The sequence below is a fragment of the Podarcis raffonei genome, chromosome 13 (genome assembly GCF_027172205.1).
Source record: "Podarcis raffonei isolate rPodRaf1 chromosome 13, rPodRaf1.pri, whole genome shotgun sequence".
Taxonomy (NCBI): domain Eukaryota; kingdom Metazoa; phylum Chordata; class Lepidosauria; order Squamata; family Lacertidae; genus Podarcis; species Podarcis raffonei.
This window is the reverse complement of record NC_070614.1, coordinates 1,217,280-1,244,943: the sequence shown is the minus strand read 5'-3', so window position 1 is coordinate 1,244,943 and position 27,664 is coordinate 1,217,280. Positions and strand designations below refer to the sequence as shown.

At 49.0% G+C, this 27,664-nt stretch overlaps 2 protein-coding genes across 3 annotated transcripts; one reads left to right on the top strand and one right to left on the bottom strand.

Annotated features, from left to right (window-relative positions):
* Positions 1-216: 216 nt before the first annotated feature.
* Positions 217-14,191, bottom strand: MVK (mevalonate kinase). Of its 2 annotated transcripts, none has more exons than XM_053363333.1 (10): positions 14,098-14,191; positions 11,215-11,362; positions 10,591-10,741; positions 9,103-9,258; positions 8,455-8,558; positions 7,598-7,643; positions 4,185-4,275; positions 3,658-3,774; positions 2,781-2,934; positions 217-2,307 (listed from the first exon to the last, which is right to left on the bottom strand). In XM_053363333.1, the coding sequence occupies exons 1-10, from the start codon at positions 14,167-14,169 to the stop codon at positions 2,156-2,158; spliced, it is 1,191 nt and encodes a 396-aa protein (XP_053219308.1). In that variant the 5' UTR covers positions 14,170-14,191; the 3' UTR covers positions 217-2,155. The 2 variants fall into 2 exon arrangements, with proteins under 2 accessions (XP_053219308.1, XP_053219309.1); XM_053363334.1 differs by lacking the exon at positions 217-2,307 and adding an exon at positions 2,314-2,604.
* Positions 14,192-14,361: 170 nt separating this feature from the next.
* On the top strand, positions 14,362-26,017 carry MMAB (metabolism of cobalamin associated B). Its single transcript, XM_053363338.1, has 9 exons — positions 14,362-14,480; positions 14,853-14,917; positions 15,811-15,904; positions 17,438-17,495; positions 21,772-21,844; positions 22,607-22,704; positions 23,646-23,710; positions 24,184-24,243; positions 25,831-26,017. The coding sequence occupies exons 1-9, from the start codon at positions 14,362-14,364 to the stop codon at positions 25,913-25,915; spliced, it is 717 nt and encodes a 238-aa protein (XP_053219313.1). The 3' UTR covers positions 25,916-26,017.
* Positions 26,018-27,664: the final 1,647 nt, after the last annotated feature.

Genomic DNA, 27,664 nt, shown 5'->3' with positions numbered 1-27,664 from the left:
TCCCCGGGGTGCTTCTTCCATCTTCTGGGAAGTGAGTGTAACCTGTCACAGACCCGTCTCTTTATCTGGGCAAAAAGCTATGGGGCAGCAGGGCAGAGCCCACCTGCTGCAGATCCCTGTCTGGATGGTGTTTGTTTCCTCCCCATTGTTTTTTGCTGGGCAGGTTATTCCCCCCCCCCAACACAAACAACCCACAAACTAACAAAATAGTCACCATTTCGAATTACAAAGGATAGCTCTGCAGTGTTTTATTTTTCATTCTCCACTGCAGGAACATAGCAGAATCAAAACTGTCTCTTCAAAGTGTGCCCTCAACTTGCAGAGTCTCCCCTCCCTTCAAAAAGAAACATATATGGGTTGATTAATCTGCTCATTAAAGGGAGGGGGCAACCCCTTCAGGTGTCACTGGAATCAATTTCCCATCATCCTCTGCAGCATGCATGGCCAATGGACAGGGATGTTAATGGGAGTTGTAGTCCAGCAATATCTGGAGAAAACTCACCGCAGGCTCCCCAGATCAAACCTTGCAGCCCTGGTGAGTGTTCACACACACATATGCATACATGCCCACAGGTAACTTGCGTCTTGCATGGGGGCTACATTTCTGGGGTGGTGGATATTTGCAAAAAAGCACATTCTCAAACCAGCCCCTTGAACTGCCCCTGTGCACCAAACAGGTCGTATCCTCCAAGCAGGGCTTTTAAGCTCTCTGCCTTGCTCACCAGACTCTGGGAAGGTCTTGCGAGGTCTCGGATGGTACCATGAAATCTCTCACAAGAGCCTCCCAGAACAAGGCAGAGAACTTAAAAGCTATTTTCGGGCCAGGAAAACCCTGCGCAAAAAGAACTTTTAGCCTCTCTTTCTTCCGTGACTTTAATTGTTGCAATTTCAACTGGCCAGCCTTCAACCACATACAGTTGAAATCGCACATGGTAAATCTGTGTAAGTTGCAATTTACCTCTCTTTCTCTCTCTGTGTACACATCATTAGAAAGCAATACAGAACCAACAGACTAAGGAGGTCACTTCCCCCCACCCCAATTCCATTTCAAACTGCCGGACATTTTGTTAGGAACAAGGGCACCTCCTCCTCCTCCACCCCACCCATCAAGCTTCTGTGCCTAGGACCAAGGTGGGGGGACCTGTGGGTCTCCTCAAGGCCTTGCTGGACTCCCAACTCTCAGCATCCCTGAGTGTGCAGGGTCCTGCTGGCTGCCGGGAGTTGGGAGTCCACAGGGCTGTCTACCTGAGACAGCTGACTCTTCCAGAGACCAGGCAATCAGATCTCCCAATGCCAAGTAAGGCTGGGAAATTGAGCCAAAGTCTGGAAAAGTTATGGGAAATGCTGAAACCAATGGAAGACGGAAGTAGTGCCGACAAGTCCGGAGGAGAGAATGTTGGCTCCTTTTGGTCCCGCAAGGCATTCACGGTTGGGCCCCCAATTTCCCCTTCCTCAGAAGAGCTGCAAAGCTGCGATTTGGGGCGAGTGGAGCTTAAGCCTTCTTCTGCCAACTGAGGTCCCAGTGCACATATCAACTGCATTTTGGGGGGCGGGAGAACAGCTAGGAAGGAGGCTGCGGGGGGGGGGGAGAAAGTGATGGATCGAGCCTCCCCAAAAGTTGTCACTTGTCCCTTGCAAAAAGACAGAACAAAATCAAACCCCCACACCCGCTTTACAAACAAGTGCTTCCCCAACTCCACATATGCCTGAGCGCATGTAGTTCCAGCCACCCTGCAAGGGAATATGAGAGAAGCTCTACCTTATCCGCACAGGGGAGCAAAGCAGCCGTGCCCTGGCAAGGTCTCGACAGGCTGGAAAAGGACTTCCCTGCTGAAGTTAGGAGGACAGAAGAGAGTCAAGCAGAAGACAGCCAGCACCCAGCACCCTCAGCACCCAGTGACAGCCCTTCCAAGCTGCGTAACCAGGCCCAGCAAAGCAACTTGTGGGGACACCACCGCTTCCAGCAAACAGGCCCTGTCAGAATCCTTGCACTGCATTCTCCAGGGTCCAATAGGCCAAGTAAACCCAAAATCTCCAGGGGTCCCACAATTTTGAGCGAGGCCTCTGCGGTCAAATCTGAGCAACGGCTGAGGGTGATGAACTCGCGGCACCAGGAACCAATTCTCAGCAGGAAGAGGAGCCTCTGCCACCGCCTTTAAACCCCGCTAAGAACCGCCTGCACTTCTGCTTTCAGGGAGGGGGGCGAGTGCACACACACACCCGGGGCCCCAATGTCCGTCTCCCAGCACTCGAACCCACAGGCGTCCAGGTCTTGGGTGGCGGCTGCCACTATTGTAGGAGGAGTGTCTGCCAAGAAAAGGCACAGAATCAGGCGTCATTACTGGGCTAGAGACACAAAATCAGAGGACTGTAGAGCTGGGAGGAACTCAGGCCAGTGTTGTCAACTCTGACTGGCAGCAGCTCTCCAGAGCCTCAACCAGTAAAAGGTCAGGGCGAGAGATGGCTGGTAGTGGACTTTGGACCAGCAAAGCAGAACTTCCACCACTCAGCACAGGAGTCCTTATTAAAAGACTTGCTTTCTTCGCTTATCTCACTCTGGAAAGCGCTGTGCACATCAATGAAGCTGCATCAAGGATACCACCCCTGTAAAGCAGGCCACTGTGCTTATCCCCATGTAACAGATGAGAAAACAGCAAGGGCAGCCCTAAGGGCAGCCTCGCGACTCCACAACCGAAGGCAAGACTCCCTGGCTCACACTCGGGCTTATGCACTCCCCAGATGAAAGTTGAGTGTCCCCAGGATGCGCAGCATCTCCTGACCTGGCCGTAGCAAAGTGATGGCGCAGCCGCCTCCCCCTGCGCCCGTCAGCTTGCTGTGCAGCCCGTGAGAGGCGGTGACTTGGCAGACTCTGTCCAGGGAGGAATGGCCAACTCCAATCACATCCAGGTGGTGCTGGTTAATGTCAATGAGTTCCTGTTCAGAAGGAGAAAGAGACCAGCGCATTGTTAACCTGTAGAACTTGCTGCCACAGGAGGCAGGGAAGGCCACCAACATGATTAGCTTTAAAAGAGGAATGGACAAATTCGCATGAGGTCTATGCTCTGCCTCCGTAGTCAGAGGCAGCAGTGCTTCTGCAGATCCGTTTCTTGAGGCCACAGAAAGGGAGAGTTCTGCTTGTGGGCTTCCCTTCAGAGCACCTGGCTGGCGACTGTAAGAACAGTAGGCTGGGCTACATGGCCCCCTGGGCTGATCCAGTAGGATCTTCTTCTGGCCTTACATTAACATGGGAAGTGGGAGGGGACAGGATTTGGCCAACAGCAAGATCCCAGCCACGGGGCCAGCCCCAAACATGGCACAGCCAGAGGTGGAAGCCAAGATGGTGACACCCTTGCCAACATCCCATGCTCAGAAGCTGACCAGACAAGTGGCTGAGTCTGACTCCAGGGCTGGGGCACCACCCTTGCCCACTGCACCCAAGGGAGGGTGGCAGGCTACCTGAAGGGACATTAGGACACGGGGAAGACACAGCTGGCTCGGGTTGCTTCACTGCGACCGCTCTGCACCTGCAGCCTCACTCTGTAGTCACACGCACTGGATTTAGCAAGCTGGAACTGCCCCATCTGCTTTTGCCTCTTCCCAGTGATGTCCTGCCTCTCCTGGCTGGTTTCAAAGAGGAGGAAACAAAGGGTTCCTCACCTCCAGCACAAGGTAGTGCTCCTGAGATGGATGATCGGCCATTGCTTTGAGGACATCTTCGCACTCCTGGGAAATGGCGTCAATCGAAGCCAGCACCGGCTCCATTATGGCAGGAAACTGCAGGAGGAAAAAAGGGATTTCCTTCACGTAAGAATGGCACACCACGCCAAACCTCCCTCCAGTTTAACTGACAACCACACTTTGAAGTTCAGTTTCCTCATGCAGCCGGCATTTAACCAGTTTTCCAACCAAAATATCATGGGGGGACTCAGTGTCCCAATTAATGGAAGGGCAGTTATTTTATTTATTGTATTTATATCCCAGCTTTCTTCCATCAAGGAGCACCCAATAGATAGATCTTCCCCTCATTTCTAGCCCTCCACAACAACCCTGCAAGGCAGGTTAGGCTGAGAGGCAGTGACTGGCCCAAGGTCATGGCCAAGTGGGACTTGAACCCTGGTCTCCCAGGCCTAGTAATCCAACACTCTAACTACTAGGCCATACTGGTTTTGTATCAGAAGCAATACCTTCAGCACCTTGTCTTTAACCCCTGCAACCAGGACCTTGGTGCTCCGAGGGACCTTGGTGTTGGTCAATAAAATCCGTAGAGTGGGGACTCTAAGAAAAAAAGGAGAACAGAGTCAAAAAATGTTGTCTCCTCTCCAACGTGGGCAAGCAAGCCAATTCACTCCATGTTTTTCCACTTCACTTTAATCCTTTGCAAGTGAAGGAGACACCAAATGTTGTGATGGAGCAGGAACTATGGGTGGCTCCCAGCCCCGGGGGCTGTGCTCTGCCCTCCCCCCCATCGGAGGCAGCCATGTTTCTGAATCCCAGTTGCTGGGAACCTCCGGAGGGGAGAGCTGCTCTTGTGCTCGGATCCCACTTGTAGGTTTCCCATGTTGGGCATCTGGTTGGCCACGGTAAGAACAGGATGCTGGACTGGGTGGGCCATTGGCCGGATCCAGCAGACCCTTCTGTTCTTATAGAGTGGCTGGGGCCACCCAGCCAGATGGGTAGGGTAGAAATAACACCATTATATTATTATTATTATTATTATTATTATTATTATTATTATTATTATTATTATTATTAGAGGGTTGCCCATCTTCTCTAGGGTATTCATAGGCTCTCCCTCCAAGATCCCAGGGTAGAAAGAGGGGAAAGGCCTGAGCTCAGGGGTAGGGAGGGCATCTGCCTGGCAAGAAGAAGGTCTCAGGCCCAATCCCTGACTTCATCCCCAAACAGGGCTGGGAGAGACTCTCTGCCTGAAACCCCAGAGAACCGCTGCCAATCAGTGCAGACATCACTGAGCTAGGTCAACCAAAGGTCTGACTCGGAATAAGGCAGCTTCCCGCGTTACAACTCAGCCTTAAAAGTTTGTAGAAATACACACTAGTTGAGCTAATGGAGCATCCTCTTCTGTAGAGTCTGGTGGGGTGTATCCTGACAGGCAGTGCCTCTCAAGGAAGGAGGGGTCCCATGCAGCCCCACCAACGGACGTGGGGCCTTCTGCAGGCTCAGAGCCAGGACCAGCCCCCCCCCCGATGCCAGTCACTTTTGTTCGTATGACCATTGCGCAGCCATTAAGGACTTCACACAAGACAGGGACCTCGACCCAAAAGCTTAAATGTCATTAGGAGCCACGGTGTGGTTAGAATTACCTCAGCGTGCCGCCAGAGGCCATTTAGCTGCCTGACAAAAGGCCTGTGTCTTGTGAACCAAAATAACTTTGTTTTCTAATACCATCTGCGATAATGAACCAGCGCCTGATGTTAGCGGCTAATAGAGCAATTTCACGCCCCACGAAAGATTTTAATGGAGTCTGATTATGGTTCATTGGCAGAAGGGATCAGGGTGGCCAACGGCTGAAAAAGAAACCCCTTGCATTCTGTCCTCAAACCCTTTGTAATTTTAAGCAAGCAAGTTATTCCTTAAATGCCACTTGTTTGCAAAAAGTCAGAGCATCTATAAGCATCTCGCAAGGCTGAGGAATTAACATTGATCCTTTGTGTGTGGAGGTTTTTAGGTGCCAGAGAGGGAAACGAACTCAGAGCTGCATAGTGATGTGAGGTGAGAATATTCTCCGGAGAATATTCTCCAGAATATTCTCTGCTAGAAAATTCTCCAGAGAATATTCTCCACAAACTGTAAATTCTAATGTAAAAACCAGTTTTACAACCCACATTTAAAAAATCTAGTAAATAATCAGTCAAGCTGTGAAATTGTCAGTGTAAGTAATGAATAATGATTTTTTTGATCATTACATTACTGGGCATTGCGTCATTCACCATTGGGAGTTCTGAAATGTGAGCTACAGAAAACTTTATTTTTTTAAAGTTTCATCATTTAATTTGATGAACATTTGAATTCGTATGTATTTCAACTATATAATAGCCTTTTTTCTATTTTGGTGTGACCTTATTCTTAGCAATTCTATACCCTTGGCCATACAGTGTGATTTATTTATTTTTTACAGAAAGTAGCTTTAATGTACCTTTAATACACTTAAAGTACCTAGGCCTATACAATTATGTGTAACAGCATGTGATGTGGCCTTGATTTAAACAGTTAACATTTCTATAGTTTTATTTAGTGCCAGTAACTGGTTTTTGCAGTGCTATTCAAAGGTACAAGGTGCCATTTACCAGAGATTGATATACTAAAATATATTATCATATAATGATAATATATTTAATGTTAATGGCTTCTTTTTTATATGTATGCATGTAGTTTTGTTTATCAAGCTATGTTTTAGTCACCAAAACAGTTATTAAGTGTTAGAGCTATTAGAAGCACAAGATAGCCTATTACTGAATTTACTTGTATCAAACCTTAACATGCCAATAGTATTTTTTTGACTTGTCTTATAACATGTACATGTTCTGTTGGAAGAATAAAATATGATTTAACTACCGAGTTTCTATATACCAAACCTTTACATGACAATTACTGGTGCCATCACCTTAGAATGCTTCCACTTTAACTATAAAACATGTTTTACTTTTTAATTTGATACTTGCAAGTGACAAGTAGGCTTGTGCTTACATATTTTCACTGTGGTTCCTTTGCCAAACAACAAGTTTCCCTATATGTCAACACTGCTGACCAATAAGAAAGTTTTCTGTAGTTTTTGGTTGCCATCTGAACAAGTTTACCCATGAATAAACATGTATATTAACTAATTATATATGCAATGCATTGAAATGAATATTCTCCTATTTTAAATGGGAATTCTCTAATATTCTCATTAACCAAGAATATTCTTGAGAATATTCTCCAAAAGATTATTCTCGAATTTAACATCACTAGAGCTGCATCACCTTATTCAATGCCCCCCCCACAAAAAGGGGATGAAAGCAGAATCATCAAACATCAAAGCCCCAGAAGAGCCCTGCTGCTGGGTCTGGCCAGTGGGGGCCCCCTGGTCCCCTCTCCTGTTCTCATAATGGGCAGCCGGAAGCCTGTTGGGAGCCTGCAAGCGGAACCTGAAGGCCACAGGACTCTGCTCACCTCCCCTGCCCAGCCAGGAATCAGAGGCGTAACACCTTCGAAAGTGGAGGGTGAACACAGCCATCGTGGCCAGGAGCCCCTGAGAGCCTTTGCCTCCTCCTTCATGAATTTCTCTTTTGCAGCCATCTCATGCGGAGGCCATCACGAAGAGCTTTCAACTATTTATTTCAAAGAGCTGGTGGGGGTGGGGGGTGGAGTGTCCCTGTAAGTTCACCGCGTCTCCCACCCCACCCCATGCAGACAGCCCAGGGGTAGAGCAACCCCCCAGAGGTGGCTGGTCCAGCATCTGTGTGAAGACCTCCTCACCCCCAGCAAATATAGTCTGAAACCCACCAGCCTTCCCACAGAGCAGCTTATTAACCACATTCATCACACTAAAAGTAGTTTTTATGCAGCATAAACATTAACGCTCAGAGTGAACTTTTACCTTTTTAACGGCAAGATTTTTCCTGACTGGTATCTCAAAGCTCCACCTAAAAGTTTCCATGGAGGGGGAGAAGAAGAGCCTTAACACTGGAACACTGTTTCAGAAGATGTCTTGTTTTCCATGATCTGGCACAAAGAACTCAATTTACAATGAACAATACAGAGCAACGTTGAGTCACTCCTTTGTCATAAAGCAAGGGAGAGAAGGAAAGGAATTCTGAATATTTGAAGAGAGATAACTACAGATAGTTCCAAAGGGGCAGCTTCATCTAGGACGTGAGGGAGACCCCAGCGTGTGATACAGGACCCACCCCCATGGCTTCTAGAAGCGTAGCAGATGGAGACTGTGGTGATACCAGTGGAATTAAAATCCAGCAAGCCATTCAATGCTGTCACTTGTGAACTGAGCTGGGGGGAAATATTAGATATCAGGGATGCTTTATTTGAGATTCCTGCATTGCAGGGGGTTGGGCTGGATGACCCTCAGGGTACCTTCCAACTCTGTGATTCTATGATTTACACAGCGCGTAGCTCAACTACGGAACTCGCTCCCACAGGAGGCAGTGATGGTCACACACTTGGACGCTTTAAAAGAGGACCAGACAAATTCATGGAGCAGGCTAGAGATGGCTCCTAGGCATGGTGGCTCTGCCATCTGCCTCCTCAGGTGCAGGCAGCAAAGCTTCTGAATACCAGTTGCCAGAAACCACAGCGAGGGCTCTTGGGCTCAGGTCCTGCAGGCGGGACCCACTTGGGGCCTCTGGCTGGCCGCTGGGAGAACAGGTTGCTGGACTACATGCCCCGCCTTAGGCCTGATCCAGAAGCCTCTTCTCATGTTAAATCAGAGAAAGCACTTACCCCAGGTCCCCACAGCATTATCCACTCCAGAGGGGTTCCCATGGATCACCTGCTCTCCTCGGAAGGCCCACCTGTTGATTAAGTCCAGCTCATCCTCAGCCCACCTGGAAGGCAGAAAACAGCCTCACACCATGCCAGAGAGTCTGTCCATGCAGACCAGTATTGCCTATTGTGGTTCTTAAGAGGTGGCCTGGGACCTGGGAAGATGGGGTTCAAATCCCCACTCAGCCACGAAGCTCACGGGCTGACCTTGGGGGCCGGTCACTGCCTCTCAGCCTGACCTACCTCGCAGGGTTGCTGTGAGGGGAGGGAGAGGACCTTGAGCTCCTTGGAGGAAAGGTGTGATATAAATTTAATAAATAATAATGTTGGCTGGTTGTATTTGGAAGCAGTTCTTCCAGGTTCTTATACTTAGGCAAAGAAAAATATCTATTGATATCTATTTGTTTCTGTTTGCGACAGATAATTGAACAGATAAAATAGCTGAATGAGGTAGAAGTGAATCCATCAACATTTCACGCCCCACCCGCATTGGTTGGATGGCCATCTCTCAGCCGAGATGCTTGCACTGCAGGTAGTTGAACCAGATGACCCTTCCGCCTCTACAGCTCTGTGATTCTACGATGCCCAGCTCTCTGGGGCTCCTACCTGGCTACAGACTGGCCCTCGCCCAGAGGGTAGCTGATGACCCCACACCCAGAAAGCAAAGCCCCTGCGAGGCAGACGGAATAAGCAGCGCTGGAACCTAACCCAGCACCTGTGGGCAGCTCAGACCACACCAGGATGTCCATGCTTGGAAGGACCCTGAAAGACACAACATTACAAAAATAAAAAGTAAACCACCTGTCATTCCATCATTTACTGAGCAGGAGCAACAAGGAAGAACTGGAATGAGTTGCATTATCTTGTCACACAGACAATAGAACAAATCTGTTTGCTCTGGCTCTGGTGATCATAGGAAGCTGGGAACAGAGGAGGCTTGCAGGTACTGAGCCAGACCCTTGGGTCCATCTAGCCTAGTATTGTCTACAAGGACTGGCAGCAACAGCTGTATCCAGGATGCTGCAGGGGATGGAACCTGGGGCCTTCTGAATGCAGCGCAGATGTTATCCCACTGAGCCATGACCCTTCAGCAGCTCCTGAAGCAAGGGGTTCACCTTGCAAGGATAACCAACCAGGCCATTACTGGAGCTTATGATGTCAGATGATGAACCAGCTGCTTTACCACCTGTCCATCATCAGGCATCATAACAAGCTTGCCAACCCTATACCAGGTGCTGAGCATAGGTACTTCAAAGCTGCTTTCTGCAGGTATTGGCTGCTCCAGGACAGCTGGTCACTGCCAACAATCTGGGGAGCGGTGACTTCCAGATGGCTTTTGGGAGGTTTTGCAATAGATCCAGCCCTGTCTCTATCTACAACTCACACCTTATGTCAACTATGATGCTAGGTGGGGGGGGGGCAGGGAGTGTGGTTTGGGGAAAACAGCCTCCTATGCCAAACTGGGACCTGTGCTGGGTCCCAATTTGGTCTGTGGGTCAGCGGCTCCCCACCTCACCCCCAAATGAGCTACAGCTTCCAACTATTTTATTATTATTATTGAATGTGTATACAGTACTACCCTTCACCTGAAAATCACAGGGCAGTTTACAGCATACACTTCACTGCAGAGAGCCAGGATTCAGAATTGAGAGAGCCACACCACTAAAGGGTTGTGGTGGAGTTCTTCAATAGACACAGCATTGCGGTGTTTAAGGGAACTTTACTCGGGCAGAACGGCCCCCACTGGGGAACCCACCCACATGCGTACAAATTAGGTCCCATTCTCTGATGAAAAGCATGCCTGCTTTAACAGAGCTGGAAGCCTGATTCTGCAAGAAGATCAGAATGCCTACTCTTTACAGGACTTGCTCAATGTGAGCTTTTCCTTGACACATTCTTAACACAGTCTGCGTGAGCAGTTTCTCCTAACCATATCATTCCAGGCACTCTTGCTTTGCATCTCTTCTCTTTTAGGCCCTTCAGTCAAGGCACACGCTATAATTCCCACTACAAGGCTCTCTGGGAGAGAAATATCAATGCATTAAATCACGGGTGAAGCAGCGACAAGTGGGGGGAGGTGCCCAAGAGCCTTACCCGCATTTGGACGCAATGGACAAGTACAAGTAGAGGAAGGCCACGACGGCCAGGCTGTGTGTGGCTGCAGCCGCTCCCTCTGCAGCCCCCACAAACTCCTTCAGCTTCTCCACTTGTCCTGGGCTGGGGGGCTGAGAGTCAATCAGGCCAGCTGGAGAAAGAGCCAATGGAGAGGAAGGCATCTTAACGGTCCATGACAGACCCACCAGACACATTTTGCTTTATTCCAGGATAGACATCAGAGAAACGCCTTTACTAGGCCAACCACAGGAACCCAGGAAGCTATTTCATCCCAAGTCAGAGCCTTGCTCCATCGAGCTCAGGACTGGCATGACTGGCAACAGCGTTTTGGGCAGGGGGCATTCCCAGCCTGACCTGGAGATTTGGCCTGGTACCTTCTGCGTGCAAAGCCAACGCTCTGCCATTGAGCTGCTTGGCGCTCCTGCCCCTCTGCTGTGCTTCACAGCCCCAGGCAGCCCACACAGGATGCCTGGAGATTGGGCCGTGGGACCCTCATCTCAGGCCTCCCCGGAACGGATCTCCCAAAGCAGCTGTGGCTCTCTGCAGATTGAAGCAAAGAACAGGAGTCCCCCCCCAACACCCCCAAGCATCCAGAGTGCTCACCAGGGAACGCTGCCAGTAAGGGCTCCAGCTCAGATGTTTCCCAGTGCAACTTGGTCCCAATATTTGGCAGATGTATCAAGACCTTCCCATCATTCCGAAGGGTCATCTGAAGGAATGTCCTCAGGTTCAAAGCCACGGCCAGGGCAAGCTGGAATTGCAGAATTGTGGAGTTGGAAGGGGCTCTGAGGGTCATCTAGTCCAACCCCCTGCTATGCAGGAGTCACACACACCTTCAACAGGGAAGGCACCACACACAGAGGTCGGCATGGGGAGGCCTTTTTCTAAAACCCCAGCACAGAGAACTTCAGGCGCCCTCCAGATCCAGCCCCCCTGCTCCTTGGGACTCTCCCCAGGACACAACCCTTACGAGGCCTGGTTTGCACTCTTCCTTGAGTGTGTCTTCCAGGCTGGAATGGGTCTGTGAACTCGGACCAACTTGGCCCCTTGCTTGACCCCGGGGAGGACGTGTGAGTGTGTGGAATCTAGGCAGCGTTGCCTGGGTTGCTCCACCCATTTTCCTCTGGCCCCAGGAAGCCTGCCTGGGTTAGGGGACAGGGGACAAGCCTGCACCTGTGGCTGACAAAGGTTCTCCCCCCCCCCCCGCCCTGAGAGGAAACATTGCCAAGTGCATTTTGCGGGTACAGGGAGAAAAAGAAACAACCACTCTCAATATGGATTTAACTCTTGCAAAAAATAAATATTAACATTCCCCACAATGTTACAATTTCCAGTGGGGTAGTCATGCTAGACTTGCACAGGAGAAATAAATGTGTCTTGTGGTGCCTTAAAAACAAGCAGATTTGCTATGGCAGAAGTTTTTGTGGACTAAGGTCCACCTCACCAACTCTAAGGTGTGTTAACTGACCTACCAATACGTTATCACCGTGGTCTTGTGAATATTAATAGCCTAATTATCACTGTCTGCACTTTTCTGCATTTTATTTCCTCCCAGCTTCACTAATCTACACACAAACATACCCCTGCAGCTCAGGAAAACACTCCATGCCTCTGATGAAGTGGACTGTAGTCCAGAAAAGCTGGTGCCATAATAAGCTTCTTCGTTTTTACAGGGCCTTTCCAGTGGTGGCTCCCCAACTGTGGAATGCCCACCATTATTAGCTTTAAGGAGGAATTTGGAAACATTTTTCTTTACTTGGGCATTTGATGGCTGAAGAATTCTCGAGATCTTTGGATGGAAGCATGAAGGAAGGTGCTGGACTCTCCTTCCTTGGAGGTTTTTAAACAGGGGTTGGCTGGCCATCTGTTATGGATGCTTTAGTCGAGATTCCTGCATTGCAGGGGGTTGGACTACATGACCCTTAGGGATCCCTTCCAACTCTACAATTCTGATTTTAACTGGTTTGAGATTTTTTCTTTTAATAAGCAAATGGCATGTAAATGTTATGAATTAAATAAACTGTAACTGCTTTTAGGCATTCTTTATTGTAATATTTAAAATATATTTTTAGAATGTTTCTGCTTTTTGTTTTTAAATTGTGTACCTGTTTGCTGCCCTGGACTCCTTGGGGAGGAAGGGCGGGGTAGACATTCATTAAATAATAATTATCAATCATTATAACATGTTGGGAAATGGAGTTGAAGATCTTCATCTGAGGCTGTTTGTGGTGCCTCACATCATGCATCATATTCCCTGGAGAGGCTTGGCTCACGCCTCCTTCCATGTCTTTTCAGCACTGGGCAAAGGCCTTCTTGTTTTTCAGGTTTTCTATTGGGCAATTCTAACTACATCTTCTCAGAAGTAAATCCTATTTAATTCAATGGGGCTTCCTCTCTAGTGGATGGGGTTCTGATGGGCAACCTAAATCTGAATTCATCCCCATCCAATCATGTTATGCTGTTTTTACACATCACTCCTCTGGGATTGCGTTTATTCTGTGCACTGTTTGTATTATTTGTTATATTAAAATGCCTCCTACAATGCAGTTTCAGAATGTATAAGTAGTATAAAATCACACACAAAATAAAACTTAGACTGTCCAATACTTAAACCCTCACATAAAGCCCTGAAAAATCAACAACACAAAGGGCCAGTTGCAAAAATGGCAAAAATCAATAGCCCACCAAATGCCTGGGAATAGAGGAAGTCTTAACCTGCTGCCAAAAAGGTAGGAGAGTCAGTGCCAGCAGACCTTGCTTGGGAGGGTGCTGCAAAGATGGGGGACTGCAACCGCTTCCCCATTGTCGCCCCCCCCCCGAAACTCCCTCTTGAAGGGGGCACTTGAAAGCGGGGCCTCGGATGAAGACTTTGGAGTCCAGGGAGACTGAGGTCAGCAGAGGAGTTCCGGCAGCTAACTGAGGTCCCAAGCCAAATTAGGCGTTGCAATATAGCCATTGCTTACTTTTTATTTATTTCATAAAATTTATATACCACTTGTTTGTAAAAAATAAAAATAAACAAAGCAGTTTATAAAAGGAAAGAGAAATAGAAGTATCATCAGTAAAAACAGTTTAAAACAACTATTTAAAACATTCAAAAATAGTTAAAATCAATGATAAGTGAAAACACACACCAACATTCTACATATCTGGGCAGGTTGTCCAACAAAAAAAGTTTTTAGCAGACCTCGAAAAGAGTGGAGCGAAGACGGCTGCTGGGAAAGAGCAGGCGGGGAGGGCCGGGGGGAGAAGCATCTTCGGGGCAAGAAGGCGATCCGGCGGGGAAACCGGGCCCAAGCTGATAATAGAAAGACCCTGGTGGTGGTCCAGGCTGGCGAGGTCTCCCTTCGGTCAGCACTCAGGCTGCAGCATCTGCCCGAGGGAGGCGCGCTCCTCCTGCCGCCTCGCCTGCCTCGCCCCCGCCCCCTCGGCGGCTCGGCCTGAGGCGAGGCCCCGATCCTGGCCCCCTTTCGGCCCCCCGCTCACCTTGCCGTGGACGACGGCGTGCTCCCCGTGCAGGATCACCTTCCCCGGAGCCGAGACCACCCAGGTGCGCATCTCCTCCCGGCAGGGGGCCCCCGCAGCCCCGACAGAGCAGCCGCACAGCGAGCGAGCAGGCGTCGTCCCGGCAGCGCCGCGGCTTGGCCCCGCCCGCCCACGGAAGCGCCGCCCTCATCCTCCGGGGGGCGGGTCTGGGCGCCGCCCGGCCAATCGCGAGCGGGGGGAGGAACAAGCGGCGGCGGCGGCGCCATGGCGGGTCTCCTCTGCTGCGGGCGCGCTCTGCGCCGGGCGGCGGGGGCGGCCTGGCCCCTGGGCGGGAGCGCGAGGCGCCTGAGCCGGGAGCAGAGCGGGGCCGGAGAGGCGCCCAGGTGAGCCGCCCTCCCCGGGCCTGGCCCGGCCGGAGCCCCGTTTGCACGGGTTGCAGCGTCACGTGTGAAGCGGCCCGTTTCCTTGCTTAGCCGGGAGGAAGCGCCGTGGAGGGGGGGGGCGAGGCGCGCGAAGGAAAGCGTGATTCGGGGAGGCGCCTCTGTTACTTCTAAAACCAGAAACGTCAAGGGTTGGCTTTTAAAAGGCGCCCGAGAATGAGTCCGGGCGCGCTCGTGGTGGACGTTGCATTGATCCTCATTTGAAAGTCGATTGCATCATGTGTTGTGTCTTAATTTTTGTTAACTAAATAGTTCATGTGAATATGCAAAGGGAATGAATGTAAAGGACCATTTCCCTCTCCTCTTCCTCTGCAGCATGGATGCCAAGCCCAGGAAAACAACCCAAATCCCCAAGTTATACACGAAAACAGGAGACCAAGGTAGCAGCATCCTGCCAGCGGAGGCAGGTCTCCGACCCACCCGGCTAATCCTTGGCCCATGAGAGCACCATGGTGCCACAAGGGGCATTTTTGACAGCCTTAGAATGACTGCTGGAATTGGCTGCTGGTCTCTGCTTCAAATATATATCTACACACAGAAACAAATGGAAAATATTTTATAATGTACCTGTGACATGTTGTTAACAAAAGAAAACACAAGAGATTGTAAAATATGAGATGCTTTGCTCAGATTCTTTTTTAATAATAATAATACATTTGAGTGGGGATACTGTATTAGTAAGGGATGCGGGGGGCGCTGGGGGTTAAACCACAGAGCCTAGGACTTGCCAATCAGAAGGTCGGCAGTTCGAATCCCCGCAACAGGGTGAGTTCCCGTTGCTCGGTCCCTGCTCCTGCCAACCTAGCAGTTCGAAAGCACGTCAAAGTGCAAGTAGATAAATAGGTACTGCTCCAGCGGGAAGGTAAACGGCATTTCCGTGCGCTGCTCTGCTTCGCCAGAAGCGGCTTAGTCATGCTGGCAACATGACCCGGAAGCTGTACGCCGGCTCCCTCGGCCAATAAAGTGAGATGAGCGCCGCAACCCCAGAGTCGGCCACGACTGGACCTAATGGTCAGGGGTCCCTTTACCTTTACTGTATTAGTGCAAATACTGTGAAGCCTACTGTCCCAAGTGATTCCTTGCCTGGGCAAATGAGTCACTGCAGAGAAATTCCGTGGTCTTTCATTGGAGTCAGTTGCCACATTCATCTTCCAGTCATTGGGGCTACAGAAATCAATCATTGCACATGCACGTGTGAACAGGGCTTTGGGCACTTGGGTGTGAGCCGCTTCATATTTTTCTTACTGTTATCATCTTGCATGGTTTTCAAAAGGGTTTTCCAGCACATTCACTGGAGAGAGGAGAGCAAAAGATGACCAGATCTTTGATGCCCTGGGAACACTCGATGAACTGAGTTCAGCCATAGGGTAACCAAAAGACTGTAAATTATTTCTTCAATTTATAAGAATGTTTCAGAGAATAATAGACTGCCAGTTTGTTTCTGGGTCTGATTCAAAGTAATCACATTTGTGTTCAAAGCCCTAAACAACTCGGGCCCCAGATTCTTGAAAGACCCCCTCCTTTCAGAACCCTTCCGTATATTAAGATCAACAGGCACTTGGGATGTTGGTGGTGGCCCAGGAGGAGAGGGCCTTCTCGGGCAGCCCCTCAGCTGTTGAATTCCCTCCCCACAGGTGCGTCTGGCACCTTCACTTTATGGCTTTGGACCTTTGGCACCTGAGACATGGTTTTTAGGACCCACCCAATTACTGTGACATTAATAAGCTTTAACCTTTTTAACTCTGAATTTTTAAATTTTTGAATTTCACCCTGGGACTTGCTGGTGAAAGGTGGGTAATAAATAAATTTAATAGTGGTAATTTGATATGAAAGAAAGCAGTTCTGTCATGGGAAGCAAGGAAAGCCTCTCATTTTCCCCAGCAGCTGTTCTTGCTGGTTGGCAGCAGGCAGCATATTTCCTTGCACAACCTTATTCCCTGGCATAACCTTATTCTGAGCCCCACCCTGCTACCTGATTAACAAAGAGCAGTTTCAAAACCTTTTATTAAGTCAAATGAAACCTGCCAGGCAGCGTGATCCAGGCTGGAGAGGGGAGTGACAGGAGCCTGTTGGAACTGGAGTAGAGGCCTCGCCCTGTGACAGCTGCCCGCAGCCCTGACTCGCCATTTGTCTCCTGCCTTGGTGATGTCACAGGAGCAGGCTGTGCCTGGCCCTGCCGCACTGCCCACAGGCTGAAGCTCATGGCTCCAGGGGACATCATCTCGCCCTGCAAGAGTGCTGCAGTCTTTTGCCAGATGTTGGAGGAGGTTATTCCAACCCCCCCCCCCAAAAAACCATCTCTGGAATGAGCTTTCCCAGAGGGAATCTGTGGTAGTTTTCTAGATGTTGGATTCCAGCTGTGGAGAGTTGCAGTTCAACCACATCTGGAGGGTCAGAAATGTTCCCTCACCCCCACATTGGACAATTTTTTGGGGGGGGGTCTTTTTCAGTGGCTGCTAGGCAAGGATGGCTCTATGGAACCTTCAAGTTGGGAGGCAGTCTACCTCAGTCATTCCACATGCTGGAGAGCAATAATGGGAGTGGCTGTTGCCTTCCTGTTCTGCTTCTGTGCTTCTTGGAAGCATCTGGTTGGCCACTTAAGGGCAAGCAATGCTGGACCAGATGTTCTGGTCTAATCCTGCAGGTCTCATCTCATATGAAGAGCGAGGAACAGACTGTGTCTGCCCTGAACCAATTTCCTGTCTGCCTGAACATGAGAAGGCCATGCACCTCTCATGAAGAAATGTTCTTGCTCTCACATCACAATAGTTCTTTGGGGGAACTTGACAATTCAGCTGGTTTCAGGCTTGTTTGTAGTGCCTCCACAAGAGGTAAATCTCTCATACAAACAGCATCAGTTACCTATATCTCAGGGTAAAATCTCTCCTATTTTGCTGCAGGCTAAGTGCTGAATTTGGCAGTGAAGGAGGTCACTCGTTTGTGCAGGAACTTCACCAGGTAAGAAATAGCTGTATCCCCGTCACTGACAGCATCCGCATACAAGGACTGCCTTCCTGGATCAGACCAAAGGACCCTCTTGTCCAACTCTTGGGCTAAGAGGAGACAGCAAGAGAAACTTTAAGACTTTTCATTCGTGTTCTTTTTATATACAGTATGGGCAGGGTATAAATAATACAGTGGTAACCTCTAGATACGAACGGGATCCGTTCTGGAGCCCCGTTCGCATCTAGAGGTAAACGTAACTAGCGACAGCACGCGACAGCACGCCTGCGACAGCACGCCTGCGACAGCATGCATCGCTTTTCGCCGCTTCTGCGCATGCGCGTGACGTCATTTTGAGCATCTGCAAGCGGTGAAACCTGGAAGTAACGCACTCCGTTATTTCCAGGTTGCTGAGGAGCGCAACTCGAAAACGCTCAACTCGAAGCGTATTTAACCCGAGGTATGACTGTAAGTTGTTGTTGTTGTATTGTTACTGTGTGTTGCTTAATGTATATATTTGCTACTCTGCTAGTAGATTTTTATTGAAGAAGAGCCCTGCCAATGGCCCATCTCAGCCAGCATCATGTTCTCACAGTTGCCAACCAGTCGCTTGTAGGAAACTCTCAAGCAGGATCCAAGCACAAGTGCTTAATTTTGAGAGCATTTGGGTCAAAATTAAGGGAGAGAAGAATAACAGTGACCTCATTGTGGGAGTTTACTATAGATCCCCAAGCCAGACGGAGGACATAGATGATGCCTTCCCGGAACAGATGGCCAAGCATGCAAAAGGAAGGGAGATAGTAGTAATGGGGGACTTCAATTACCCGGATATTTGTTGGATGTCAAACTCAGCCAAGAGCATAAGGTCAAACAGATTCCTCACTGGCCTTGCAGACAACTTCATTGTCCAGAAAGTGGGAGAAGCAACAAGAGGAACAGCCATTTTAGATCTGGTCCTAACCAATGTTGATGACCTGGTTAGTGGGGTAGAAGTGGAAGGATCATTAGGCGCGAGTGATCATGCTCTTCTGAAGTTTACTATACAGCGGAAAGGAGCAGCCGAGCATACTAGGACTCAATTTCTTGACTTTAAGAAAGCCGACTTCATAAAACTTAGGGAAGTGCTGGGTGAGATCCCATGGAGAGTAATACTAAAAGGAAAGGGAGTTCATGATGGCTGGGAGTTTGTTAAGAGGGAGATAGTAAAAGCACAATGTCAGGACTGGTCGTTGTCCTCTTCAGATCACCACACAAACGCTTCTTGTTCTTTTATAACTTTTTATTGTGTATTAACAAAATAATCTTATAAACAGTTCTTAACTATTATTCCTCAGAGTCACTTCTTTCAGATACCTTCTGAGCTCTGCTTCTCCATGACCAGCCACCCTCAAAATGGCGAAGGCGCCCTTCCCTTCGCTTTCCCGCTCTTTTTTCTAACCTCCTGGCTAGAGCTGGCCTGTATCTCCCCTCCTCCCAATCTGAGCTAGAACTGAACCCTTGCCTTTCCTGGGAACAGCCGGTCCCTCCCTGTTGTTCCTCTTGCTCCCTTCTATTAGATTCCCTTGGGGAATGCTTTCTCCCTCTGATAAACTGAAAACTTCTAACTCTTCCCTGACACACAACTTCAGGCAATACCAATGAGACGGAAACATGGAAGGTGCCTAAAGAAGCCAGGGTGGCTATCTAAAGAACTTTTAACTGAGTTAAGATTAAAAAAGGATGTGTACAAAAAATGGAAAAGGGGGGAAACCACCAAAGAGGAATTCAAACAAATAGCCAGCACGTGTAGACACAAAGTCAGAAAAGCTAAAGCACAGAATGAACTCAGGCTTGCTAGAGAGGTTAAAAGCAACAAAAAAGGCTTTTATGGGTATGTTTGTAGCAAAAGGAAGAACAAAGAAACAGTGGGGTCACTCAGAGGAGAAGATGGTGAAATGCAAACAGGGGACACAGAAAGGGCTGAACTCCTCAATGCCTTCTTTGCCTCAGTCTTCTCCGATAAAGAAAATAATGCCCGACCTGAAGAATTTGGAGCAAAGGATTCAGCAGAGGAAACACAGCCCAGAATAACTAAGGAGATAGTACAAGAATACTTGGCTAGTCTAGATGTATTCAAGTCTCCAGGGCCAGATGAACTGCATCCAAGAGTATTAAAAGAACTGGCAGATGTGATCTCAGAACCACTGGCAGTCATCTTTGAGAATTCCTGGAGAACAGGCGAAGTCCCGGCAGACTGGAGGAGGGCAAATGTTGTCCCTATTTTCAAAAAGGGGAAAAGAGAGGACCCAAATAATTACCGCCCAGTCAGTCTGACATCAATACCAGGGAAGATTCTGGAGCAGATCATTAAGCAAACAGTCTGTGAGCACCTAGAAAGGAATGCTGTGATCACCAATAGTCAGCATGGATTTCTGAAAAATAAGTCATGTCAGACTAACCTGATCTCGTTTTTTGACAGAATTACAAGCCTGGTAGATGAAGGGAACGCAGTGGATGTAGCCTACCTTGATTTCAGCAAGGCATTTGACAAGGTGCCCCATGATATTCTTGTAAAGAAGTTGGTAAAATGTGGTCTTGACTATGCTACCACTCAGTGGATTTGTAACTGGCTGACTGACCGAACCCAAAGGGTGCTCATCAATGGTTCCTCTTCATCCTGGAGAAGAGTGACTAGTGGGGTGCCACAGGGTTCTGTCTTGGGCCCGGTCTTATTCAACATCTTTATCAACGACTTGGATGATGGACTCAAGGGCATCCTGATCAAATTTGCAGATGACACCAAACTGGGAGGGGTGGCTAACACCCCTGAGGACAGGATCACACTTCAAAACGACCTTGACAGATTAGAGAACTGGGCCAAAACAAACAAGATGAATTTTAACAGGGAGAAATGTAAAGTATTGCACTTGGGCAAAAAAAATGAGAGGCACAAATACAAGATGGGTGACACCTGGCTTGAGAGCACTACATGTGAAAAGGATCTAGGAGTCTTGGTTGACCACAAACTTGACATGAGCCAACAGTGTGACGCGGCAGCTAAAAAAGCCAATGCAATTCTGGGCTGCATCAATAGGAGTATAGCATCTAGATCAAGGGAAGTAATAGTGCCACTGTATTCTGCTCTGGTCAGACCTCACCTGGAGTACTGTGTCCAGTTCTGGGCACCACAGTTCAAGAAGGACACTGACAAACTGGAACGTGTCCAGAGGAGGGCAACCAAAATGGTCAAAGGCCTGGAAACGATGCCCTATGAGGAACGGCTATGGGAGCTGGGCATGTTTAGCCTGGAGAAGAGGAGGTTAAGGGGTGATATGATAGCCATGTTCAAATATATAAAAGGATGTCACATAGAGGAGGGAGAAAGGTTGTTTTCTGCTGCTCCAGAGAAGCGGACACGGAGCAATGGATCCAAACTACAAGAAAGAAGATTCCACCTAAACATTAGGAAGAACTTCCTGACAGTAAGAGCTGTTTGACAGTGGAATTTGCTGCCAAGGAGTGTGGTGGAGTCTCCTTCTTTGGAGGTCTTTAAGCAGAGGCTTGACAACCATACGTCAGGAGTGCTCTGATGGTGTTTCCTGCTTGGCAGGGGGTTGGACTCGATGGCCCTTGTGGTCTCTTCCAACTCTATGATTCTATGATTCTATGCTCTCCCCCTCCCTGCCTGTGGTGTCCCACAGCCAGTATTTGGAAGTCTCACTGAATGAAGAGGCAGAGCACAGATAGCCTCTCCTCCCTAAATTTGTCCTATCCTCTCTTAAAGCCCTCCAAGTTGGGGGCCATCAATGCTTCCTATGGGAGCGATAAATTCAGTAAATTGAGATGGCTGGCAACAGTTGCTAGCATTCGGTCATTGGGGATATCCTATCACTGAGCATCTTGTGCGGAGGTGTTCTGCCTAAGAGCTGTTGGCCTAACTCTTGTCCATCTGCTTGTGTAAGTTAAGGCAAGGGCAGGGAGCCAGCAGTTGTCGTCCTCTTGCAGATGTGGCTGGATCCCACCTCCCACCATCCCTGCCCATTGGCCATGCTGGCTGGGCTGATAGGAGCTGGAGTGCAGCTTCATCTGCCAGAGGAGGACCACCACAGGTTCCCATCCCCGATGGAGCCAGTGGTGGTGGGCGTTCCAAAGCCTCTTCCGATTTAGGTCAGAGAACTCTGCCCATTCTTTGGCACCTTCAGAGACATGAAGGCGGGCCAGACCGACAATTAAAACTGCTTTCTGAATGTCTCACCATCTGTGCAAAAATAATGCTCATCCCAAACACCTTTGCTCTGTTTTGTTTCCGCAGGTCCAGTGTGCGCTGCAGGACGCCGGCTCCAACGTGGCAACTCCCATATCCTCAGCCAGGGAGTCACATTTAAGTAATTGGAACCTAGTATAGATCTTCATTTTTAAAAATAAGCTAACTGCTGCCCTTTTTGAAATGGTTTTGCTGCCATTGCTTTTGGGGATCAGTTTTGCTGGACAACTGAAGGAAGGACTCTGACCATGAAACCTTTGTTTATGTGGCTTATTTAAATTGGTTTTTTTATTGCATTTACACCCCATTCCTTTCTTTCTTCCTGGCAGGGCCCTAGGCAAGGGTCTGACTGGACCCAGACCTGCCAAGCTTCAGCCATGTCAAGCTCCCTCAGACCATGCCCTGGAACAGAAACACACAAGCCTCCATTGTGGTTTCTTAGTGGGGGGAAATGCTTTTTCCGCAAAGATTTTGATGCATGTCTTAAAAGCATTGCATATGAATATATCCCAAATATAAATGTCTCTAATAAACGTTGACTTGCTAGGTTGCAAATGCACAAGTTGGCCATAGTGCTTCTGCTTGTTAGGGCTGCCCACTTACTTAAACCCTGTTTAAAAACGCAAGATGGCATTTTAACCATTTTGGGGGGAAATGCTCTGTGCATGCTCAGAGGTGCTTGAGGTATTCCAGGACTCAGCACTGGAACCCACACAGGCCCAAGACCCAGGCTCAAGCCTCCTTCATTTTAGCAAGGTTGATGCGTCATGTGCTGGCAGCCCCTATCCTGCGACTTAAGCAGGGGAATGAAGAAGCCAGGGCTTCGCTTTGTGGGTGACTCCTTGGTTGGCTGGTCCACTCAGCCGTGTCTCTTCTTCTGCAGAGCGAACGTCGTTCAGTGAAAAGCCCATTCTGGAGCTGGAGGCCTGGATCGATCACTACTCTGAGCAGCTTCCGCCACTCACAGCTTTCATTTTACCCGTAGGTATTTTGCGTGTTCCGATGTGCTCCGTCTGTGAGGAGGTCACAAAGCAGAGGCCTTGCAGCACAGAAGGTGGGGGGCAGACAACTTTTGGTTTCCACTGGCCAGATTCCCATCAGGAACAGTGTCACAGGGCTGTGAGTGACAGGTGGCTCAGCCACCCAGATTCTTGTGCAGAGTTCCTGCTTGGCAAGCACACTGCTGGGGCCTTTGAGAAGCTCTGAGCCATTGATCAGGCTGCTTAGTTCTGGGTTCGGGTGCATGGATCCTGCCCCCCAATACACACACCAGCTGATGCAAAGGGAGAATGATCCTGCTCGCCCCTGGGTGTGCCAGGGAACACTTTGATGCAGCCAGACCAAGGATTTGATGCACCAGAGAAAAGGATTCCTCCCTCTCTCATGATGTTAGAACTTGTGGACACCCATAGTTTCTGTAGTTCCTTTTTACAGCAATCTAAGTTGGGGCAATCACAAACCACTTTGATTTAACTGCCACCTAAATCCCAAGCTTGCTGTAAGGCCCTGGGCTAATCGCTCCCCTCAGGCTCACACAGAATTATAGAATTGTGGAGCTGGCGGGGACCCCAAAGATAATCTAATCCAACCCCCTGCTATGCAGGAATCACAGCTAACAGCTAGTTCACAGCACTTTCCTTAGGGCATGTTTTCACAGACACTCCTTCTGACTTCTGTGGGAAGGTAGCCAAAATGGTTGCATTGGCTGCAAACGCTCCTGTTCCTGCTTCAGGCGAGGGTTTGCAGCTCCACAGGTCTCAGGTTCAGTCCCCAGCCTGCCCTGTCTCAAAAGTATCAGGGAAAGACTGCTCTCTGCTGAGGACCCCGGGGCGCTCTCATCAGTCAGAGCAGATGGACGGGGGTTGAATGGGCCTGACCCTGGCATAAGGCAGATCTGGATGTTTTGTTTAATGTCATTTCAGTCTGGCGGCAAAAGCAGCACTGCTCTCCATCTCTCCAGAGCCATCTGCCGCCGAGCCGAGAGGTGGTAAGTGAGCGACTGCACTGACAAAGCCATGAGAACCCCCTGCTGCCCTGAGTGAGCTGTCTGGGCTGCCAACCTCTCTTGTTCAGTCTTCGCTGGCATGTCAACCTTGTAAGGCTTGCATGAAAATTGTTTGGAAACGAACACAAGTGCTCCCCAGCAATGCTGGGGGAGGGCACGGATCAGAGTTTGTACTGTGCAGCAAGACAAGGAAGTGTTTGCCAAAAGAGATCCTGAGTTCTGCAGGAGCCGTTAATGGCCAGTGCAAACTAATTGTGGGTACTCTCCCCCCCCCTTTAAATGCACAGTTGGTTTGGAGCAGAGAATTTGGTGCATTTAGCAAATAATGTTTTTGGCACCTTAGGATCTGGCAGAACAAGGCAAAATTTACTCATGCCGACGGGGGGCATGAAAGGTGGTTTTGGATCCAATTATATCAGCTGTAGTGATGACTGGCTTCCTTTTCTCTTCTGCAGTGTGATTCCTTTGGTGAAAATGGGAGAAGCAGATGCAGACGTGGCCAAGTTTTTGAACAGGTAACTTGGAACTGTTCCTTTTGACAAAGCTGGGGTGGGGGGGCAGGGGGAATGCGTCTAGACTCTAGTGGATCACACAGTCAAGGCTCCAGATAAGGGCTTCTCTGCACCTCCTTTCCTGGCCACTGGCCCTGCTGGTTTCTGGGGCTGATCTAGTGGAGAGCAGGATGGGGAAGGCTGCTCTTCCCCGGGTACTTCTTGCTGGATATCTCCTACTGAGACAAGGGGATGGGATGAGAGTCCTTTTTGCATCTATTTTGGGAGCCCTGCCCCTTTGGTTCCATAGTGCTCCTTGGTTCCTAGTGCCCCCCAACCCTATAGAAAGCACTATTCAAAATAGCAGTTTGCATAACCCACTAAAGAAGATAACACTAAGATTCAAAACAGTAACAACTAATTGCCCCTTTATTCAAAATCCAGTTGAAACTATTTAGTTTAATTAATTCAACACAACTGATGAATTTGATCCAGTGGTACCAGCTTTTCAGAGTCTGATAGTCATTTTATGCCATTTTGGGAACTACTGGTCTACCTTGGGGCACTCACATGGGCCTTGCTGACTGTCCTGCGGAGACCAGTCTTGTCTTTTCTCTTCCAACAACTTGGAGGAAAGGGAGTGGGAGATTAGTACAGGGGTAGCCAAAATGATGCCCTGCCCATGTTGTTGAACTCCAGCTCCCAGCATTCTCAGCCAGCATGGCCACTGATGGGGGGTGATGGGAATCGTAGTCAAATGACGTCTGGAAGGCTCCACCTGGATCACTTTGTGCTTAAGCTGGGAAGTGGAGAGGAGGAAGGGTGGAAGCTGAGATTTGGGGCAGCGGAAGGAGACTTCTGGAGTCTGCTGGTCTTTGAGAGAGGATGGTGGGGAAGACATGTCCTTTCTCTAGGTGCACACCCTGTAGGCATACCCAAATTGCTGGCGCTTCCCTACTCCACATGCGGAAGGTGTTTTGGGAAGGGCTGTAGTTCCATGCAGGCTTGACATGCAGAAGGTCCAAAGTTTCGCCCCGGCATCTTCAGGTAAAAGGGGCTGTTGGCAGGCGATGGGGAAGGGACCCTTCTCTGGCAGAGAGCTGCTGCAACCAATTGGAAAAGACAAATACTCTGCCCCGTTTTAAGGTAGGTAGTGTCATCATGGAGCATGCACAGGTAACTTCTCACAGCCTGTTTGACTCCTGTTCTCCCTGTTTTGGGGAGGGGGTCATGCAGCAGCCAGATTATCGTGGCTAAACGTGGCCTTCTGCCATATCCCATTACTATAGATGATGGTTCTCGTTCAGTGCCTGACTCCTCCACTGAAATTGCAGGCCTCACGGGGGCTGGATTTTACTTTGGTACCTGGCAACTGCCTAAGTCAGCCTTCCCCAACTGGCTACCTTAGATTTTAGTCTGAAGCACCTGGAGGACATCCAGTTGGGGGAGGGGGAGCACATCCACTCCTCTACCTTTTTGATTGGCTACATGCGCAGGGACATCTTCCTCCTTCCAGCCCTAGATGCTGCCTCACCCTTAGGGTATACATGCCCACTACAAGCTCTTATCCTGTACAGAGATGGACAACAGCTTTTTTCTTCCGTTTCTTAGACTGAGCGACTACTTATTTGTTCTTGCCCGCTATGCTGCAATGAAGGAAGGGAAGCAGGAGAAGATCTACACCAGAACGGAGTAAGGAGCAGAGGCCCTCTGATGCAAGAGCTGGACTGCCAGGCTTTCAGACAGAGGACTGGACAAGATGGAAGATTGCTTGCAGTTTCAAACTGAGCTCTTGAAATCTACTCCTGAAAGCTTATTTAAAGCTTGCGGCTCTAGTCTTGCTCCATTTTGAGACCAGCTTGCTAAGAGAACTTGGAGCGTTCACTCTGAATAGACTTCAGCTGCATTTATTGACATGTGCTGATAAAAGGAGAGGGGAGAAGCACATGCCACGCCTGATGCGTTGCAGAGCCCTTCTCTGCAAGAGGTGTTCTGTTGCCAGAGGCACTTGGCGCTTTGGCTCAGATTGACTTGCAGACCACAGCCTGTTACACTTCCTTGTCCTCTTTTTCTTTTTGAGGTCATCGTTGAATCCATCAACACTTTGGCAGGAGACGCAGCATCTCAAGCACAGCAAAGTTCTGCCATTGTAACCTTTGTGCAGAGAGATCCTGGAAACGGCTGTTGAGAGGTGGGAGGCAGCAGTGGGCATCACCAGATTGGAGCTTTGGGATGCAGCTCAGCTGCCAGAGGACTTCTGCTTTTTTTCTTTTGTCAGCAGGACTCCCAATTTTTCATTTGCCTCTCAGTGGCTGCCATTTAACATACCCGACCCTTCCTCTTCAGGGTCTGTTGAACTGTTCAGAGACATACCTCCTCTTCAGTCATGGGAGTCTCTGTTGTACGTTTCCTCACACTGCTGTAGGTTTCTTTGAAACAGAAGCCAATTTTTACGAAGTGGGGAGGGAGAAACCCACCTCCCTATGGCTATATTGAACCAATCTGTCAAGTTTATTTCCAACATGGAGAATATGCTGTAAAATGCTAGGATACAGGAGGGCCAAGATAAAATATTTTATTAATCTCCTATGGCAAACTTTCCTCTCCCCACCTCAAGACACAAACATGCAAGGCATTGTTTTGGGGTGGGGGTGATGTTAGACCCCTGACAGCTTGCATAGCCTTCCTTGTTTGGGAAAGCCACACCATGCCCAACTGTTGCGGGCTAGAACAGCCAAACTGTTTCAACATATTTAGTACACAATCACAATTTGCACATCAGTTCTGAAAATGTATACATGGAGGAAGCAGTTCATCAGAGGGTCAAGGAGACCACTGGGAGGGGGTGCTGTATAGTGCCATCCCCCCCCCATTCCTACTCTATTGGAGAGTTTCTACTGGAGAGCTTGCCCCGTGCCACCCCAACATTCCTTCACCAACTGGCATCATCTAGATGTTTTGCACTATAACTCCCATGGGCCCCAACCAGCACAGATCTGGGCTGTTGGGGACTGTCGTCCAAACCTCCAAAAGGCTGCCCTAGAGTATCCTGCAACTTCTGTAGTGCAATACTGTCAAATCCATTAAGAGAATGCTTAATGTCTAGCATTTAAAACATGAGACACACATTCTTCTGCAACATTCAAAGTAAAATCAAGAAAAGGTGGGGATTTTGGTTTTCAGTTAACAGGTTCATGCTTGAGAATGTTCTCTGGGCCCAGCCCTTCACTAGAATTATTTTAAAAAACAAGCAACTCAAGGCTAATGATTCGCAATGGTGGAATAATCAAGGTTAGAAAGCATTAAACAGGGCTTCTGCAAAAAGAAAAACAATAAAACCAGTAAAACCCAACATTCTTAAAATATTTTGCATTTGATTACAGTTCAATCCCTTCCTTCCCACTCGTATTCAGATCCCCAGGATTCCTTGGGTGGGAGACTGAGC